At 47.5% G+C, this 18,815-nt stretch overlaps 1 protein-coding gene across 3 annotated transcripts in view; it reads right to left on the bottom strand.

Moving 5' to 3' along the window:
* Positions 1-746: 746 nt before the first annotated feature.
* Cep72 (centrosomal protein 72) overlaps positions 747-18,815 on the bottom strand; it is a 32,244-nt gene continuing 14,175 nt past the window's right edge. For all 3 annotated transcript variants that reach the window (XM_063257908.1, XM_003462101.5, XM_063257907.1), the window contains 8 exons: positions 13,339-13,514; positions 11,190-11,399; positions 10,717-11,054; positions 9,621-9,759; positions 8,458-8,654; positions 5,666-5,792; positions 3,275-3,386; positions 747-1,452 (listed from right to left, as the gene is read on the bottom strand). In XM_063257908.1, coding sequence (XP_063113978.1) covers positions 1,287-1,452; positions 3,275-3,386; positions 5,666-5,792; positions 8,458-8,654; positions 9,621-9,759; positions 10,717-11,054; positions 11,190-11,399; positions 13,339-13,514 — 1,465 coding nt within the window. In that variant the 3' untranslated portion in view covers positions 747-1,286. The remainder of the gene's footprint in view (positions 1,453-3,274; positions 3,387-5,665; positions 5,793-8,457; positions 8,655-9,620; positions 9,760-10,716; positions 11,055-11,189; positions 11,400-13,338; positions 13,515-18,815) is intronic.

Below are 18,815 nucleotides of genomic sequence, written 5' to 3'. Positions count from 1 at the left end.
GAACCAAGTGGAATGTTAGGACTAAATATATGTAATTACTGATAAGAAGTCACCTCCATACAGGCTTACATCACATGAAGCATGCGAGAGGAAAGCTAAGTGACACACAACCAAAGTGCACACCAAGGCAGCAAAGGGTGGGGAAGCCAAATGAGTTCAGAGACCTAGGGGCAACATCCTAGGCTAACAGAGTCACTGGAGACCTAAGAGGAGCGGGAGGGACGTTGGCCAGCTAAGAAATCTGAAGAGCTCAAACTGAAACCTCCAAATCTGGTGGAAAATATGAAATCACGGGTCCCTATAGGACCCAAATGAGATAAACATGAAGAAATGGCACGATGGTCATTGTCTACTAGATTAAAATGGATTAAACTATAATCTTTTAAATACTTTTAAATAAACAGTCTGATAGAAGAACCCCACCCCACTGTACCAACACTTACATCAGGGACACGTTTTTCTGCTGTGAGCAAAACTGGTTTTGTCAGACACAACCGAGACAGGGACCCTGCTGGGACAGGGAGGGCCGAAGGGAAAGGTGAGGGAGGAAGCTCACGCCCAGAGCCAGGACCCCAAGGCACAGCAAAGCACCGTCCTGAAGCCTGCTCACTCTCCTTAAATCAAAGTTTGTTTTAAAAAATCACCTGTGCTACCAATCAACAATCACATATGTAACAAGTTTCCAAACTATAAGCCTACTTTCTAGTCCTACTATGACATAATTTTCAGACATACACTACAAAGAATAAGCAGGGTAGGGTAGGTATTTTTAATTATGATATTTTAACAGAGGAAAACAGTACTTAAAATATTACATCTTATAAGTTTTACTTTTATTAAGTCTTGGCACTTGTTCTTGTTTATCTACCATGGCATATAGCTTGGTTTATAAAAGAACTCAATGAGAAACTTAGAATTTATAAAGAGCAACTTAAAAATTAACTTTTCAGAATATATTAATCATTCAATAAGGACTGCTTACCACACAAGAAATTAGCACTTCAATTAGCATACACAATACAGTGCATTAGGAAGAAAGCGCTGTGGTGCTTTCATCTCAGCTATTGTGATGACAAAGCAATCGTCAGGATGCCTCCAAACAGGTGAAGGCTGGGGTCCTCCCTGTCATTTTGGGGTGCTTCAGAGCCGAGCCACAGTCCCTGAATGTGCTTTAGTGAGGAAAATGTGATAAAATACAAAGGAGTCTCACCAGCAAACAGAGAAGCCCCAGGGTGCACACACGGGGCTGTTCCACAGGCATGGGAGATGCATAGTCCTGGGTAGGATCAGCAGGACGGGCAACCCTCAAGGCTGCCTCTGCGAGGTGGGAACAGGGCTGTGATCTTCTTGAGCTCCTGGAAGCTCCAGTGCATCTGCTCCACCTCTGCTCTGTGCTGTGCCCTTTCCCGGCTCAGCTCCTGCAGAAGGTGTTCGTTGGTGCTGACGAGGGAGCTGGAAACACCAGGGGAGTGATCAGCGGGTCACCGCCCCTCAGTAGCACTGCCCCTCACTACTGCCACCACCAGCCACAGGCACAAAGCTCTGGATGTGGAGCCATCCCTGAGCCCCACGCCAATCACAATCTCTCATTGCCTGGGGATATCCAAGTCCTCTGTCCATGGCTTCATCACCTCCACTACTTCCCCCTGCCTGTCTGCTCCACCCTTCAGACAGGCAGGGCTGCGCCCACCTATGCCTCTGCCTGTGTGAAAGATGAATGAGCTGAAGGAGGCATGATGGATGCTTGGCCCCCTCAATGTCCTGCCCTGCATGGCTCTTGGAGAAGAGGATGATACCCTTTGTGCCAGTAAAACAACACGACCTCTAAAAAGAATCTTCTAGAGTGTTTCTAATTCCCAACCAGCGATAACAACTTGGATATGTAAGGGGCTGGAGATTTAGCTCAGTGGCATAAGCACCTGCCTTGCAAGCAGGCAGTCGTGAGTTCGATCCCCGGTACCGATAAAAAGGAAAAAGACAAAAAAACAAAAAGCAAAACAAAACAAAAAACCAAAAAACAAAAAAAAACCCCAACTTGGATATGTAGCAGTGTCACAGGAAAGTCCCCTCTCTATACTCCTGACCACCTTCCTTGGAGAAGGAATTCCTGAGTGCCACTGTGCTTTTCCTACTCTTTACCTTGGTGCCTGTTCACCGAGTTGGCAGTGACAAAGGACATTTAAAACAGCACTTGTTTAGATAATGCAGGCTACGCAGCCTTCTGCCATTTTTGTCACAAAGATGGCCACGCCACAGGCCAATCCACTGAGCAGGTACTGGACCTCTTTGCTTAGATTACAGAAATAGCTGCTGGAAAGAATTAGCATGAATCCCCGAGGCCAAACCAGATCCCACCGCATATAGAAGCTCTATGCCTTCCCTGTCCACATCTGGGCCACAGTGTGACTGCCAAGCTATCCAATCTGCAGAGAAACCCAGTGCATCCCAGGGAGGAATCAGCCTGTCACTGCCTGCCCTGAGATGGCCAGTCCTCCTCCTTTCTGCTTCTCCCCAGCCAGGCTCAGCTAAGTCTCCTCTTCCTCTCTCCCCATTAACTTAAGCTCGTGGGGTACTGTGGCCTGTATTAACCCTTAAAGAGCCAGCCTGGCTTGTGATCAGACTACCCCTAAATGGGGTAGGAGGCCGCCTCAGCAAGGAGAAAAGTAGAGAAGGGAATGTGGGGGAAGAGGGTGGAGTTGAGAGTGTGCTGAGCCCAGGGAGTCTAGGCTCACACCACAGGCACAGGGCAAGTGTGAAAGCCCTCCCTGCTCAGCAACTTGCCTCCCTGTCAGTGGCTGACTTTCTCTCCACACCCACCCTCCGCCTGCTTCCCACACCTTTCTGAGGAAAGGCTGAGGCTCTGCCTGGACCATCCCAACACCTCCAGTCCACTTCTAGACACCCAAACACAGCCAGAGAGCAAAGATGGGCCCTCCATGTTCCTAAGTGGACAGCCACAAGCTGCACAAGAATCATGGCCCAGAGAACTGCACTGCTTGTCACCATCACTCATGTGCCTCTTACCTCTCAGCTCCCCTGGCCATGCCTCTTGGTCATACTTCACACAATGCTGTGGCATGAAGGACCTCACTTTTTGCCAGGAGGGGGACATTCACTGAAGTTCCAAGTCCACACCGTGACACAGGTGGGTCTTGGATGCTAACCACTGAGACAAATGCCAGCGGCACCTCTGTGCCTGTCTAGGGTGACCCGGCCAGTCCCACCCTCTCATGCCTCCACTCCTCCCCCAGCTCCCAGGCCGAGCCAGTGACACCTGTGGCTCTCCTGCAGCATCTGGGTGAGCTCCTGGATCTTGTCATAGTGCTGAAGTTGCTGCGTTAGTTCCACAATCTCATCAGACAGTTGCCTGACACTTGTCTGAAGTCCTGAAGGAGGAAGAGAAGTAGTAGTACTTAGTGAACCAGATTTTCAGCAGTGCTGGTCTAAACTGGATCTGGGCCATCAGAAAATGAATATAGCTTGGAAAACGAACACTTCTGCAAGGGATCCAAAGAGGGGGGTGAACATGGGCTTCGGCCCCACTGCCAGCTGCCTCTGTGAGGGTGAAGTGTTATGAGGGCAGGGCCCTGAAGAGCTCCAACTCTATGGGGAGACAAGAGTGAGTGGTGAACAGTATGCACCTTTTCTATAGGATCTGACTACTGGAGGGTATCTCTCCCACAAGGAAACCAAGTGTGCCTGAGGGGGTCTGTGACTTAGGGAGAGGCATTCAGAGAAGCCTATGGTGGCCACAGGTGTCTGATGAGCATCCTTTGATATGGTACCCATCAGTGACAAAGCACATGTTTGGTTTTCTTCTATGTAGCTCCTGCCTTTCTGGGTTTTCAGCTCGACAAGGAAAAAGACATATCATTTACTGGCTCTCTAAAATCCAAACAGTGGAAGAAATGAAATCCACCATTCCATCCATGACTGTATAACACACACCATCAGAGATGAGCTAGCTGAGAGGGTAAGTCAAGGCAAAGGATGACCAATACACACAGCAGTAACTAAGGCACACACAGTGTGCTGGGGCAAGGTAACACACCTTGGGATCTGTCTACTCAAATTGCTTCTCAAGGGCATGAACAAAAGGGATTCTGGGAGAGGGCAGCGGTTGCATCCCCCAGAATACCCACATTAGTCAAACACCAAGTAAATAGATCAGAAACCAGAACTCCCATGAACAAAGGAACAAGAAGTCTCACAACCCTGAACACAGGAGCCTTGGGACTAGCCTGACAGCCCTGGTCATGAACAATGTCTGCATCTGTGAGAAGCAGAGGTTGGCAGCAGGCACCTGACAGATCCGAAGCAGGAGAGTCCCCAAGTATCCTGGGTCGGCAAGGGAATCTTGGGAGATATAGAAGAGGCTCCATCCCTTCAGTCAGGTGCGACCAGGGGTGTCTCATGCAGTCTGGAGGGGCTGACCAGCCAGCTCTTTCTAGAACAGGGCCCACACTTCAGAGAAAGGCTGGTGCAGAGAGGTCAGGCAGTACACCTGGGCATCAAAGAGAGGGCAGGGGAGGAAATGAAGCCTGAAAAATCCTAGAAAGGAGGCCACCAATGGTTCTGATCTACAAAGGCAGAAAAGCCACCCTGACCCTGTCTCCTTTTAGAAACTGGAACAAATGTCATATAAAACAAATAACAGAAAAGTACTGCCACCAAGTCTCACAGGCATAACATCCAGACCATGGGGGAATCCAGACACCACCCATTTCAAATGAGAAAGAACAATCAGGAATTAAAGAGCAGTCTGAGTCAGAATCAGAAAACTCAGGAAAGAATTAGCACTAAGGAAAGAGAGTCACATCAGAAATGAAGGGTAAGGCGGGAGGAACCCAGGCATAAGTAAACATCAATAATGTTTCCCAGAAACAGAAAGTAAAAGGGGGAAAACTATAGTTACAAAAGGAAAATGAATACAAAGAAGTCTCACCAATTAATAAAACAATCCAATTAAAGGAAGTGGACAAGAGGTCCAAGCAGGTACTGTGCCCAAAGGCAGAATGGTGGCATGCCTATCCACAGTCCTTCCTGCTGCAAAGGCCACCAGGCCTGAGACACTTCCTTCCTGCCCTTTAAAGTCCCCCCTGAAAGGCCTGAGGATGCACACTGTCCTTCAGTGTGAAGGAAAAACTGACCCAGAGACATTTCATGGAAACACTAGCAGCAATGATTCTTTTCGAAGTCTGGAACCTAAATACAAAATGCACTCCTCTTAGAATGGCAAAATAGAACCAAAGGAAGTGAAGAGTGGGAAGGCAAGCTATCCAGACCTGGAGGAAACAGTAATCAGAGAATGGACCGCAGAGTGCCCTCTTGGGGTCAGTAACACAATGTGTGGCTCCCCCATGGCAGGGCCAGGATGTCACCCAGGTTGGGCAGCACCACAGCAATGGAAGACGCATACAAAGCTCTAAGAGCCAAAGAAAACTGTGAGCAGTGCCCTGGTGGTCCTGGCAAGCCGTGCCTGTGCACTCTGCCAACATGGCCAGCGCCACTGGCATAAGGGCCAGTGAGGGAGGGTCGCCTATTCTGCTCAGACAGCACTTGCGACCTCCGGGTCCTGGCAACGATGGTTTAGGGAGAGGTCTCCACGTGCACAAGAACACTTGACTTTCAACAAGTACTACTACCAAAGACATGAGAAACTCACCAGAGATCTGTGCATTCAATGCTGCTGCTGTTTCTCCATCTTTTACTTCTTTTTTCATGTTAAACAACAGAGATTTTAAGCTATTATTTTCCTCCAAAGATCTGTCTAAATGTTGTCTCAAGGTATCCTAAGGGCACAGAAAACAGACTTAAATGGGTAAGTCAAATTTAGTAAAATACATATATTCAAAGGAATTAAATTTTTTGATGACAAGCAATTTCTCTTCTACATAATTCTAAATGACAATGAGAAAAGCCACCCCTGCCTGAGCAATGCAACGTCCTTCCAGAAGGGAGTGGAATAGGTGTTCCAGACCCAAGAGACACACAAGTCTACCTTCCCAGGGAGCATCAGGCCTTGTTAGGAGAAGCATGAGGTGTGGCTTGTGGGTCCCCCCTCCCTCTCCAAAAGCCCTCAGCCTTTGCCCAGGATGACAGTCTCTCCTGTGCCTGGGGTCCCTTGTGACATGCAGCTATCCAAGGTGGTCCAGGGCTTCCACAGATTTGCAGTCTCTTTTGCCCATCCTAGGTACCTGAAGGCATAGCCAGGCAGCTGGTCTGGGGTCCCACCTTGCTTCCATAGAGGAGAACCTGCGCCTTGCCAAGATGCAAGCCCTGGTTTTCAGGAAGCTCTGTTTCATTTGTTCTCTACACAGCAAGCTCACCTTTGGTGCACAGATGAATGCTAACCCTGACATTGTGTGGTGAAGGTTGGTCACTGGACCCAAGAGCATTCCTCCTGTACTGAAGCCAGCACACAGGCTCTCCCTTCCCTGAGCACCCTGGGGCCACACAGAAAGCTGTCAGTGGCTGGCCACATGTGGCTCCTGGCTCTCAACTACAGCTCAGGCTGGTGGGCACAGGTGGCAGGGGACAGAATGTGTCCATATTGGAGGCCACACACAAAGCTAGGAGCAGAGCCTCCACTGCTGCCCAGGTCTCTTCCCAGGAGGTGATGCCAGCAGCCACAAGCAGCACCATGCAGGCACACACACCATGGAGCCAGCACTTCACAGGGAGAGCCGGGGACTGGTGATGGGTCCACATGCTGCTCCTCTTAACGCTCCCAACTGTCCCTAGGCACATGGGCTCCTGACCACAGTGGCTGGCTCCTCATTCCTATAGCTGGGCCATCCAGGGCTGAATGTGGAAGACTAGGAGCAGGGCTTGGTCACTTGCCCAGACAGGATACTCTGGCCTGCACTTGTCTTGGAGCTGAGACTGCTCTCTGAAACAGTGCTGCTCAGACTGAAAAGGTGAGGGACCAGGCCCCCACAAAGACCACACTTCTGTGCATGATTTCTACATGGCAGTAGCACCAAGCTCACACGGGCTCTGGATATACTAGCAGGTCTTGATCTGACAAGATTCCCATTCTGCATTGGCATTGTCCCCTCACCACAGACAGAGGTCTGTCCCCAGGCTGACCCTGTCCCACACAGTCTACATTCTCTGGGCTGCAGTCCAGACACACTGGACTCTGCCCCTTTCCAAATGAAGACCCCTAATAGTGCACGCAGGACACTCATGGTGCATTCAGGACCGGAGGCTCTCTACAGCAGTTCACTGCCTTTTCTCTTTTTTTCCTCTAATATGAAGCTTTGCATGGGATCTCTCACAAAGACTATTATAAAGGATTTAGCTGGATGTGGTGGCACAGGCTGCAATTCCAGCACACTGAGAGAACGAGGCAGGAGGATTACAAGTTTAAATCTGGCCAGGGAAACTCAGTGACTTAGTAAGACTCTCTCAAGAAAAGTTTTTAAAAAGGCCTAGGGATGCAGTTCAGTGTGAAGGTCCTGGGTTCAACTGCCTCATAAATAAAATAGAGAAATTATTTGTCTTGCTATTTCAGATCCCTGTCCAAGAAATCCTTTGGTGTTTTCAAAATGAGGCCACCGATCCAGAGGGTAAGACAGGCAACTGCTGCAGTGGTGCAAACCCTTGTGCGCCTTCCCCATGGGAGAGGACACAAAGATGAGGTCACAAAGATTGGGACTGCCATCTTGAATGCTGTCCACATCATGAGGACTCCCACGTTAAGAGGGACTGAGGTCTCCTGGGAGGTTAGACAGTAGCCCTCTGGCAGGGTGCCCCGCTCTGCAACTTTCAGCAGCTCTCCCATCTGTAGGTCTCAGATGTACACTTTGGAGTGCAGTGCTGCACAACCATAAAGAGCTGACCTGTGGGTCAGCACTTCAATTGGTAGGGCTGGGGAAGCTCTGCAGCCCAGCTCCCACTTGGAGATATAGCTCATAGGTATGGATGCTGACAAAACAGAGAGAGTATCCCCAATCCTCCAAACACCACAGGACCTTCCCAGGGTCCTGTCCAGTTCTGGTTGCCCTTCGACACCACCTGGTGGCAGATGGTTGATTGGCTCACACAGGGTAACCTGCGCAAGCTCACTCATCAGGAATGGGGATGAATATGCTGCCTTGATCATGGCTTCATCCCCCAACCCCCATCTCTCCCATCTAAACCTGTAAGAGACAGCAACCAATGGGCAGAGCCAGGACGACCAGTGACACTGTCACCCTCAATTCACCACACCTGTGGTCTGCTATGCACAGTTAGGCAGCGCTCTTGAGGTGGCAAAGTCCTGGGTGGGCAGACCTTCAAGGCCCTGGAGGGGAAGAGGGAGGCTTGGGCAGTAGCCTGAGAATAGTCAGGGGCAGTGTGGGTTTGTGAAGTCACAGGTCTACCTTTACCCGATTCCAGAACTCTAGGAGCTCTTCCAGAATTCTTCCTGGGACTCCAGGAAGAGATGGAAACATTGTCAGGCTTGCTCACCATCTCTCGCTGGGTGCTACTGAGTTCTGCTGTCACCTCAGTCATGGTTGTGGTATACTGCTGCTGCTGCTCAGCAAGCCGCAGGTGCAGAGACTGATTTTCAAGGGCCAGGTAGCTGACTTCTTCATCCTCAGTCATTGTGCTGCCCTGAGCTGCTACCAACTCTTGGACTGATGACAGAATGTGCCTGGCCTGGCCTAGGAGGAAAATGAACTCTATTATACAATGAAGGATGGACGACTGCAAGCAAGACGTGTCTACGTGCCTGGAAAACACAGAGGGGTACCCAGGAACATCATCAGCACCTCAAAGTTATTTCATTCAGGCTTCCCTGATGTCATCAAGGGGCAGGTGTGGGGGCTAGAGAACAGAAAAATGGAGACCCTGATGTAAAGTCTGCACCTCTGGGCAGTCACATCTAGAATGCTATGAGGGACGGTGGAAGCTCCATGATAGGCAGTGGCCTTGGTGTCAGAAACCAGCCCCCTGTCATGAACAAGAGTATGGGCCCTGACATGAGGGACAGAGATGTGGGGTCAGGGGGCTACAGCTCCTTAGACTGTCTTGATCTGGGGGACCTGAAGGATCACAACACTGACTGAAGTAGAGCACTGTTCAGGGTCTGCCACTGGTGAGTGAGTACCTAGGGAACACCAGCACACAGCCCAGGATACAGGGAGGAGAAGGCAGCTGCTGGGCTCTAAGTGAAAGCCTGATAGCAGAGGCCCTAGAGTGCGCCTGAACCAGGTCCAGTCTGTGGAGGCAGGGACTCAAACCCTCTCTAGGAAGGTACTGCCCTGCTGGGCCCACAGCATTTCCCCGGGACCTGCACACAGCCAAACATGTACAGCAGACTCGGAGAAGACCGCAGGCAGCTTCCAGCCCTCCAAACCCCCATGTGAAGACAGATCACTCACAGCCTTGCACTATGCATGGCACTTTGGCACTGGCAGATGGGAGCCCACAGCCACAGACCTGCCTGGGGCCTGATGAAAGCCTGCTACCCTATTGGAACACAGACCACATCATCTTTACAGGAGCATGTCAATGTCCAAATGCTGGGATGACTCACGATTCTCCAGATGCCCCAACATGTGGCAGATTAGAAGTACCTGTCAAGACATGCTGCCAGGAGGGTGGAACCACCTTAGCTCAGGACTCACCTAGGAATGCCTGATTTCCATGCAGGGACCTGCAGCCATTCCAGTACTTGTCCACCAGGTCAAGGAATGCCTCCAAGAGCATCATCTCCAGAACAGCCCTCTTCCCTAGTGGAGCTGCCGAATGTGATGTGGGAGGTGGCTATGATGGAGACAAAGTTATGAGACTAGCTTTCAATTCATGAGAGGACTAGTCACTGAAAAGATGAGCTCTCCAGCACCAGCATACCAAACTCACACCCCCTTCAAGGAGGGGCCCTGGCCTCAAGAGGGACGCCTCACTGCCACCTGTGAAGCTGACAGGCTGTCAGACTACCGTCTTGGGCAATGTCCAGGACATCCAACAGCATCCCAATCATGAGCTCAGAACAACCAGAGTGTGGGCAATGTTATGTTTCTCTGGTTCTTACCTCCTGCCCAGCTCAGGGCCAACCAGGGAAAGTGAGACATGTCCCTGACCATGCAGAAGCCCTCCCATAAGCACCTCCAGCCCCCAGGTGGAGGGCTGTGCTCCCTGCAGCTACCATTTCCACTCAGAATCATCCCCACTCCTCAGTCTGCCTCCAGGGCTATCTAATACAAGGATGGCAGCCAACCACCTGCTCCAGTGGCTCTGGGTCCATGCCTTCCTGAGCTTATCGGGATGTCCCTTGCTCACGTCTCAGGCCTCTAACTGAATGGCAATGTTGTCCATGGGATCTCTAGGTTCCTCTGAGGGTGGAAGAACTCAGTATCTAATTGGGATGAGCCTACTGGAAAACCAATCAACACACTTTGCTTGTCCATATAACAGTCAGTGGTGGCTCCAGGTGGTTATGATGACTGATTCCAACCTTGGAGACCAACATAAAGAAATAAGATAAAAACACCTCCAATCCCTGGGTAGGCCTCCACCTCAAACACAGAATACAAGAGATAGGGTGGAGCTCAGGAGCAAATACAAAGGAAAACTAAACTAATAGCTGCTTCACTGTGGGGTCAGGTCAATACTGAAAGGCACCAGCTGGTACTATAAAGATCTAATGACCACTCCACTCTACTGCCCAGTCAAAGAAACAAGGCCAGGCACTGGCAGCCACCACCAGGGCTCCAAACTCACCACTTTGGAGTCGCTCATGCTGCGAGATGTCTGGTGTCCCGGAGAAAGAGAAGGCCCTCTGGTTTCGGCCTCGGGTGCCCCGGAGAAAGAGAAGGCCCTCTGGCTGCGGCCCCCTGAACCTGAGCTGTCCTGTGTGCTCAGACTTTCTGTGAGACCTTGGGGCCCAACAGCCCTCTCCGGATGACTCAGGCATGCCTGGTCTGAAAGCATCTGTACTCTTTCACCCGGCATCCTGTACTTTCTGTGCCTTTCAGGAACAGGCAAAGGTTTCGACAGCTTTTGTGATGACAAACTTGGTTTCTGAGAAGAAGAAGAAGAGTCTTCAATGTCTGCAGAGTCTGTAACACAGAGATAAAGAGCTGTGTTAGGGAGTTCTACATATAACTGACTTCATACAGACAGCAGGAGAAATGTCAGAGCCGTAGCCAACCCTGTGGGAAACTTCTGCTCAGAAAGACCTTGAGCAGCATTACCTGGGTAGGTGCTGGCGCTGAGGTGTGAGCTGTGGGAACAGCAGGTCTTGGGCTCCCCGTGCTGCAGGGACAGGTCCCCACAGTGCTGGTGTGGAGGTGGCTGCTTGGGGTAGCACACACTGGAGCTGGCTCTCCTCTTATCATGACCCCTCCTTGAGGGGTCCCCACACTGGTGCTGGACAGATGGAGGGCTCAGCAGATGTCTGGACTCTATTTTATTAAAAATACTTTTAAGATTTTATTTCATTAAAATTACATTTTAAGTTTGTGAGAGTCTATACCTTCTATAAGCGTACTTCCTGTAAACTGATTTAGATGCCTGAGGAGGTTAATTATATAGCAACCAGCACTGCAGTGAGTTCCAGGCAGTTCTGCAGGTGAGTGAAGAGCAGAGCTAAGGGTGACAAGATCTGACCTCAACAACACAGATGGCAGCACAGAAGAAACTTCTATCGGTCTATAAAACAGAGTACAGAACAAGCAGAGTAGTCAACTGATTTTGAACAAGTCTGCCTAGGTAATTAAACAGAAACTGTCCTTTCAATGAATGGTATCAGAACAAACAGATCTGTACGAGAGGGAACAGGGTCATCATCACCCATTAACTTATACCATACAGAAAAATTAGCTGCAGCTGGGAGTGATGGCACACACCTCTAATTCTAGCATGTGGTAGACTGAGGCAGGAGGATCACTGAGTTTGAGGCAAGCCTGGGATGCACAGCGAGTTCAAGGTCAGCCTGAACTACAAAGTGAGAACTTGCTTCAAAAAGCGAAACAAAACAACTACCAAATAAACAAACAAACAAAAAACTACCTCTAAGAAATGGACTCTGTTCCCACATACTTGAAACTGCAGGATGTCTGTGAGAAAACAGCACATCTCAAGCATGGGTGGACAAAGATTTCCTTAAAGGATACAAAAAGCGCAAACCATTAAAGATAAACATCAATCTGGACTTCACTGAAGTTAAAACATGCTCTTCAAAGTACTGTTAGGAAAGTGAAAGACAAGGCACAGGATGGGAATGAGGATAGGAATGAGGGTACGGGACAAGGATAATGCCATAGGACAGGAATGCAAGAGGATGGCAATACTGTCACTCAACGGGGAAAATGCCATGGGAGGGGAATAATGCTAAAGAATGGGGAACATACCATGGGCCAGGGATGCCACATAATGAGGTTAATGTCACACAACAGGGACAATGCTGTGGTGTTGTGAGGAGGACACAGAACAAAGATATAGAGCCATGGGATGTGGATGACATGGGGCAGGGACAATGCCACTGGATAGGAATGATGTTACAGGATGGGGACGATACCACAGAATGTGAGAAAATCCTCCCTCAGTATATGTATAGTATCTTAGACAGGACTTGTATTCAGAAACCATAAGAAGTTATCACAACTTGAGACCAGGAAGATAAACAGCCCCATGAAATGGAGTGGGCAGACTTTGAACAGAAGTGTCCAGAAGACACACAAATGACTGATTATTTTACAGCACTATTCTACAGAAAACTGCAGATTAAAACTGTCATGAGTTAGAACTAAGAGTCCTGAGGACAGTCCTATTGGGAGGCTAGGGCTTGGGTGCTGTTGCCTGCGTGGCGGGTGTCCTTGGGCTGCAGGCAAACCTGGGTTCTGAGCCCACCCTGAGGCCTCAAAGTGATGCGACTGGTTTCACGAAAAACAATGTACGGAAAAAAATGAAGCTAACATTTATAAACAATCCTAGTAAGAAGTAGAGACCTCAAGCAAACCATGTGAAGCTCCTGCCCTAAGTGAGGAGTTCACAACACTGCTGGTAGGGTCAGAGGGCCTGACTGCTGCAGCCTTTTAGGGGCGGAGTGGCCACACCAACCCATGCTGACGCTAATGTCAGCTCCACTAGTAACCAGTCACTAGACTTTCTTCTCTATTTTAGATATTTAACTTTTCAGGTAATCTGGACAACCAATCACTACACTCAGATGAAATATGCTAACTTTCCTCATAATCCCTCAGTCTGCAATGCTGGCATTCCAAGGCTACTCAGGCTTCGTAAAGGTCCTATCGCTGGAGTGAGCCTTGTTAACAACACAACTACGCACACTGGCGCCTGTGACTGCAGCCCCCTCGTCTCGCTGTGGGCTCAGCAGCACACCTTGGGTGCGATGGAAGGTGGCTTCCTGCTCTTGGCTGGAGCTCATGCTCCCGGGAGGGTTGGTGAGGTCCCACTCGCACTCAGCAATGAGGTTCAGGACTGCCTCGTCATCTGCATCCATGGCCAAGCACTTCTTGGCTGAAGTATCAGCACACCTGGACCTAGAGTGGTGTGGCCTGCAAGGGAAGCAGACTACTCATCAGCATCACCTGTTCCGTGGTACATCCCAGCTTGTGGTGTGCCCTGGCCCAGAGGCACATCTGCACAGCTGTCAGAAGCAGCTTGGTGATACTGCAGGATTATGGCCCTCACCCCTCTACCAGGTGACTGGGAGAAGGGACTGACCCAGGACAATTGGTGGCCAACAGTAAGGTCACAAAATGCTACCATAACACCTCTAGACAAGGTGAACACACTCAAAAGGGTCCTCTCTCCAACAAACCCAATGCAAGAATGCTCTGTGAAGCAAACCCTGTGAAGAATGCTCTGAGGAGGAAGTTCACATGTATGATATTTTACTGCTGCTCTGTTTTGAGAGCCCAGTCACTGCCTTGGTTTCTGCAGAGTGTAGTCCGAAGAAAGTGACCCAGGGCCTGAGTCTGGGGCTGCCCTAATGTCTAAGCACAGTACAACCACTCATGTTCACGGTCTCCTTTAGATGCTTAGTAAATTGGCCTAGGTCACCTATTAGGTCTTTACCTCCAGTCTTTGTGACACCCCAGTCTTGGAAGTATCAAGGACAGGTGACACTATCTGCAATCACAATATCCACAACTAAAGCTTTCATAATGGACCACTCGTTGTGGTGAAAAGCTTGTCTACTATGATACCATGAAGCATGTGTTTGCTCCTTCACCCAGTCTCCTCACACAGATCCCCAAACCCTTGGAATCTCCAGTGACCAGAGTCCTATGTGTGCACTGAGCTGGCTGATGGCAGGGCCCTGGGTAGATCAGGAGGCGCTGTTGCCAGAGGCCGTGGCAGGATCAGCAGGTTAGACTTTAAATTCCACCCTATGTAAGGTGAAAGAGGATAGCTTTTTACAGGAAGACTGCTGGCCAGTCACTGTGCCTCACAGATTTCTTTTAGAAAAAGAATTATCGTTAGTAGCACATTTCAATGGCCCAGAATGGGTCATAAAACTTGCCTATTTGTGAGACATATTCAACCTCTCAACAGGTTGACTCAATCTGTCACTTTAGGGGAGAAGGACTACTGTGTTCAAGTCAGCAGATAAAGTGGTAAATTCAAAGCCAAATAGGCATTATAGGGGTGGTAAGTAAACATTGGGGTTTTGATGTGTTTCAAACATTAGCAGAGATTTTGAAACAGACCAAGTGAGCCAGGGCCTTCTTTCTCCTAGCTTGTGCCTGATCACCTATCTTAGTTTTCAAAAGAATTTGAGTATTGCTTCCCAATCACAAAAGACCCCCAAACCAAGACAGAATGGATCTGTACCTCTTTGTAAATAAGCTAGTTAATCAACTTTCTCGACAATGGAAAAGGATCAAGTGATTCAGATCACAAATGACAGTGGCCTAAAAGTATGTTTGAGACAATTTCCAATCTCCATATGTTCTGGGTTACAGGAACATTCTGAGAATGTTTAAAAAAAAAAAGCCTACCTCCAACATCCTATCTTTGTAAAGCAGTGTTTTCCGCAGTGACAGCAACCAATATGAGATTACGGGTCTGCTTGGACAAAAGCAACTAACTTTGGCATCTGTTTTATTTCAGTTTTGCATGGGACTTCCTAGCTGCAGGAAAATAAGCTCAAGGCTCCCAATGATTCTGTACTCTGGTGAGCTGTGTAATTATTCCATTATACATTATGATATTCTAATAGTAGAAATAAAGTACATGGTTAATGTAATGCACTTGAATCATCTGAAATCATCCCCCACCTCTATTCCGGTTCTGTGGAAATACTGAGTTCCACAAAAGCAGCCCCTTCTGTTAAAAAGGTTGGGGACCACTGGTCTTGAGGTCTCAGTTCTCAACCTGTGGGATCTCACGCTAACTTCAGGTAGAGTCCTACAAGAAGGTCTTTAGGTAATGAGAAAGGAGTCAAGCTCCCAGAAGACCTAATATTCCTCAAATGTCTGTGCCTAACAATGAAGGCTCAAAATAAGTCTGACAGATTTGACAAACTCGAAAGGTGGTGGATGAATCCACTGTCTTGGAGGCTCCCTCACCATCCCACCAGAAATGGACAAAAATCAGTAAGGACACACCTGCTTTCATCAAACAACAGAAGAGTACATCTTTTTCTCTAGACTTCATGGAACATCCACCAGATAGACCTCATTTGAGGCCATAAACCATATGCTGGCAGATTTAAAAGAATTGAAATCATAATGTATTCCTCAGACTATAATGGAATTAAATTAGAAATAGTAATAGAAAGGTAATTGGAAAATTCTCAAATACTCTGAGATTGACAACTCCCTTCTAAATGATGAATTGAAGATGAAAGCTCAAGAGAAATTTAAAAATATTTTGAATAACTGAAAAAACATAACATTACAATAAGGAAAAAAATCACACAATCATATCAATAAATACAGAAAAAGCATCTGATAAAATCCAACACCTAGTTATGATAAAAATTTGCCCTAACTTAGTAGTAGAAGGGGCTTCCTCAACTTGACAAAGACTGTACAAAAACTACAGCCCACTTTATACTTCAGATAAGAAACTAGCTTTCCTGCTAAGACCAGGGACAAAGCAAACTCTTGCCACTGCTTTAGCACTGTACAGTAAGTCCTAGCTAATGCAGCAAGACACGTACAAGAGATAAAAGATATACAAACTGGAAAGGAAAAAATAAAACTTTTTATTTACAGATGACCTGAATATCTAAGCAAAAAATCCTGAAAAACCTCATGGTACTAATAAGTGATTACAGCAAAGTTATAAGATACAGGGTATGATTATCATCTTGACTAGACTGAGAAATCAGTGGAAGAACCAGTGATGCACACCTCTGGGTGTATCTGGGAAGGTGTTTTCAGAGATGGCTGGCAAGTGGGACAGCACACTGAGCAGGAAGCCTCAGTCTGAGTGGAACAGCACCACCCAAGAGGCTGCAGGCCCAGATGAAACAAAATAGAAGAGAAAGCTTAGCACTGGTTCCCCTTCTCCCTCTCCGTCTCCTGGTCTCCCCTTTCCAGGTGCCATGAAGTGAGCAGCTTTTCTCTAACATCCTTCCCCCATGATTCAGCCTTGTCACAGACACAGAAGCAATGAAGCTAGTGCACCATGGCCTAAAACCTCTGAAACTGGAAGCCAAAATAAGCCTTGCCTCTTAAGTTGCTATTCTCAGGTATTTTGTCACAGCAACAAAAAGCTGACACCTACCAAAAATATAGGAAATGAGGCAGGAGAGTCCAGGCAAGATCAAGCCCAGCCTAAGCTTCATAGTGAGGCCCTATTTCTAAAAACAAACCAAAAACCCAAACCTAAATCCCTACAAAGATATAAAGTCTTTACCCCAATTACTCAGAATGTGACCTATTTGGAAATAAGGTCTTTAATGAGTAATCAAGTTAATATGAGGTCCTTAGGTGGACTTTTATTATCACTGATATTCTTATAAAAGGGAAAATTTGGACACAGACTTACACAGAGGAAGATTCCATGAAGAGACACAGGGAGAATATGATCATGTGAAGGCAGATAGTTAGAAAATGCATCCACAAGCCAAGGAACACCAAAGATTACCCGCACACCACGAGCAGTCAGAAAACAGGTGTGGAACACTCACCTCCCTCACAGTCCTCGGGAGGTTCCTATCCCACCAATACCTCAGCCTAGTGTTTCAATCCCTCAGCACTGTGAGAACGCATTTCTGTTACTCAAAGCAACCTGGTATATGGTGCTTTGTTACACTAATAAACCATGGGAAACTATACATGGGCTTTGTATATAAAAGTCAACTGCTTTCTTATTACCAACAATGAACAACTGGAATTTGAAACAATGACAATGACAACAAAATAGTGCAATATTATTTACGATAGTATGTTATGAGTATTAGATATAAATACAACAATATATGTACAAAATCAACATGAGAAAAATTAGAAAACTGATGAGAGAAATTAGAGAACTAAATTAACAGCCCATGTTAATGAGGAGGGAGGCTCTTATTGTCAAAATATTAGTTCTTCCAGGTTGCTTCAACAAAATTCCAAACAGAATATCAGCAAGTTATCTGGTGGATATCAACAACTGATTCTGAGGTTCAGACAGAGGTAAAACCTCCAAATGGCCAAGGCTATATTGATGGAGAAGAACAGAGTGATACGTCTGAACTACCGAATTCCCGACCTACCCTAAAGCTAACCGAGACAGTGTGGCACAGGTGAAAACACAAACACATCAATGGAGCAAAACAGAGCCCAGAAAACTCTCACACAGTCAAGTGATATTTAACAAGCAAGATCCTTGCTATGTATCCAAATGAAATGATGACTTTTGTCCACATAAAAACCTGCAAACAAATGTTTATGTACAACTGCCAAAACTTAAAGGCAACCAAGGTGTCCTGCAGCAGCTGAATTTGAATGAAGGTCTACTCAGCTCATGCTTTGCAGTATAATAGTCCAAACACTGTGTGCTGGTCTCTGGGGAAGACCCCTTGGCTGTGCCACATTATGATGGTGTGTGCAGGAAGCCAGAGTGATTCAGGGCTGGGGCTCATTTATCACAACTCATTGTCATCCTCTGAGGACACTCTGTCAATGACCTAACATCCTTCTACTGGGCCCCACTTCTTAAGGTCCCACCAGTTCTTAACAGCAACACAGTAAGGAATCAGCTTCCAAAAATGAAGCTTTATGGGACACATATAAATTATATATACAAATCACTGCAAATTCCAACTATATGGTATTATGGAATAGAGAAAATTATGGAGATAATAAAAAAAGAACAGATTTGGGGGGGGTTGGGAGGAGGGAAGGAAAAAGAAATAGATGAAACATAGGAGACTTTCAGGGCGGGCAGTGAAACTATTCTGTGTGATACTGTAAGGATACATGACTTCATGTACTGGTCAAAGTGCTAATAGATGAAACTGTATTTTGTAGTCAAATTTTCTGTAAACCTAAACTACTATCAAATATAAAGCTTCCTGCAAAAGACTGAGTATTTGTGTCCTTCCCAAATTTCCATGTTAAACCCAAACCCCCAGTGTGAAATTAGGAGGTGGGCTCATAGGTGACTAGGTCATGAAGACAGAGTTCTGATGAAAGGAGTTAGTGCCATTAAAGGAAGGGTCCCGAGGAAGCTCCAATGTCCCTCCATCCTGTAAAGACACAGTGGGAACTGGACAGACTGCAGTCCAGAAGACAGCTTTAACCAGAACCCAGCCATGTTGGAAAACATGTTAGAGTTCCAGTCCCCAGGCTGTGAGGAATGAATGTTTGTTGCTTATAAACCACATGGTCTGCAGCACTTCATTAGCAGCCTGA

Source organism: Cavia porcellus, unplaced genomic scaffold (assembly GCF_034190915.1).
Source record: "Cavia porcellus strain 051 isolate PalLab524CR breed Dunkin Hartley unplaced genomic scaffold, mCavPor4.1 scaffold_11, whole genome shotgun sequence".
Taxonomy (NCBI): domain Eukaryota; kingdom Metazoa; phylum Chordata; class Mammalia; order Rodentia; family Caviidae; genus Cavia; species Cavia porcellus.
The sequence above is the reverse complement of the archived record's forward strand: the minus strand, read 5'-3'. Positions and strand labels throughout refer to the sequence as shown.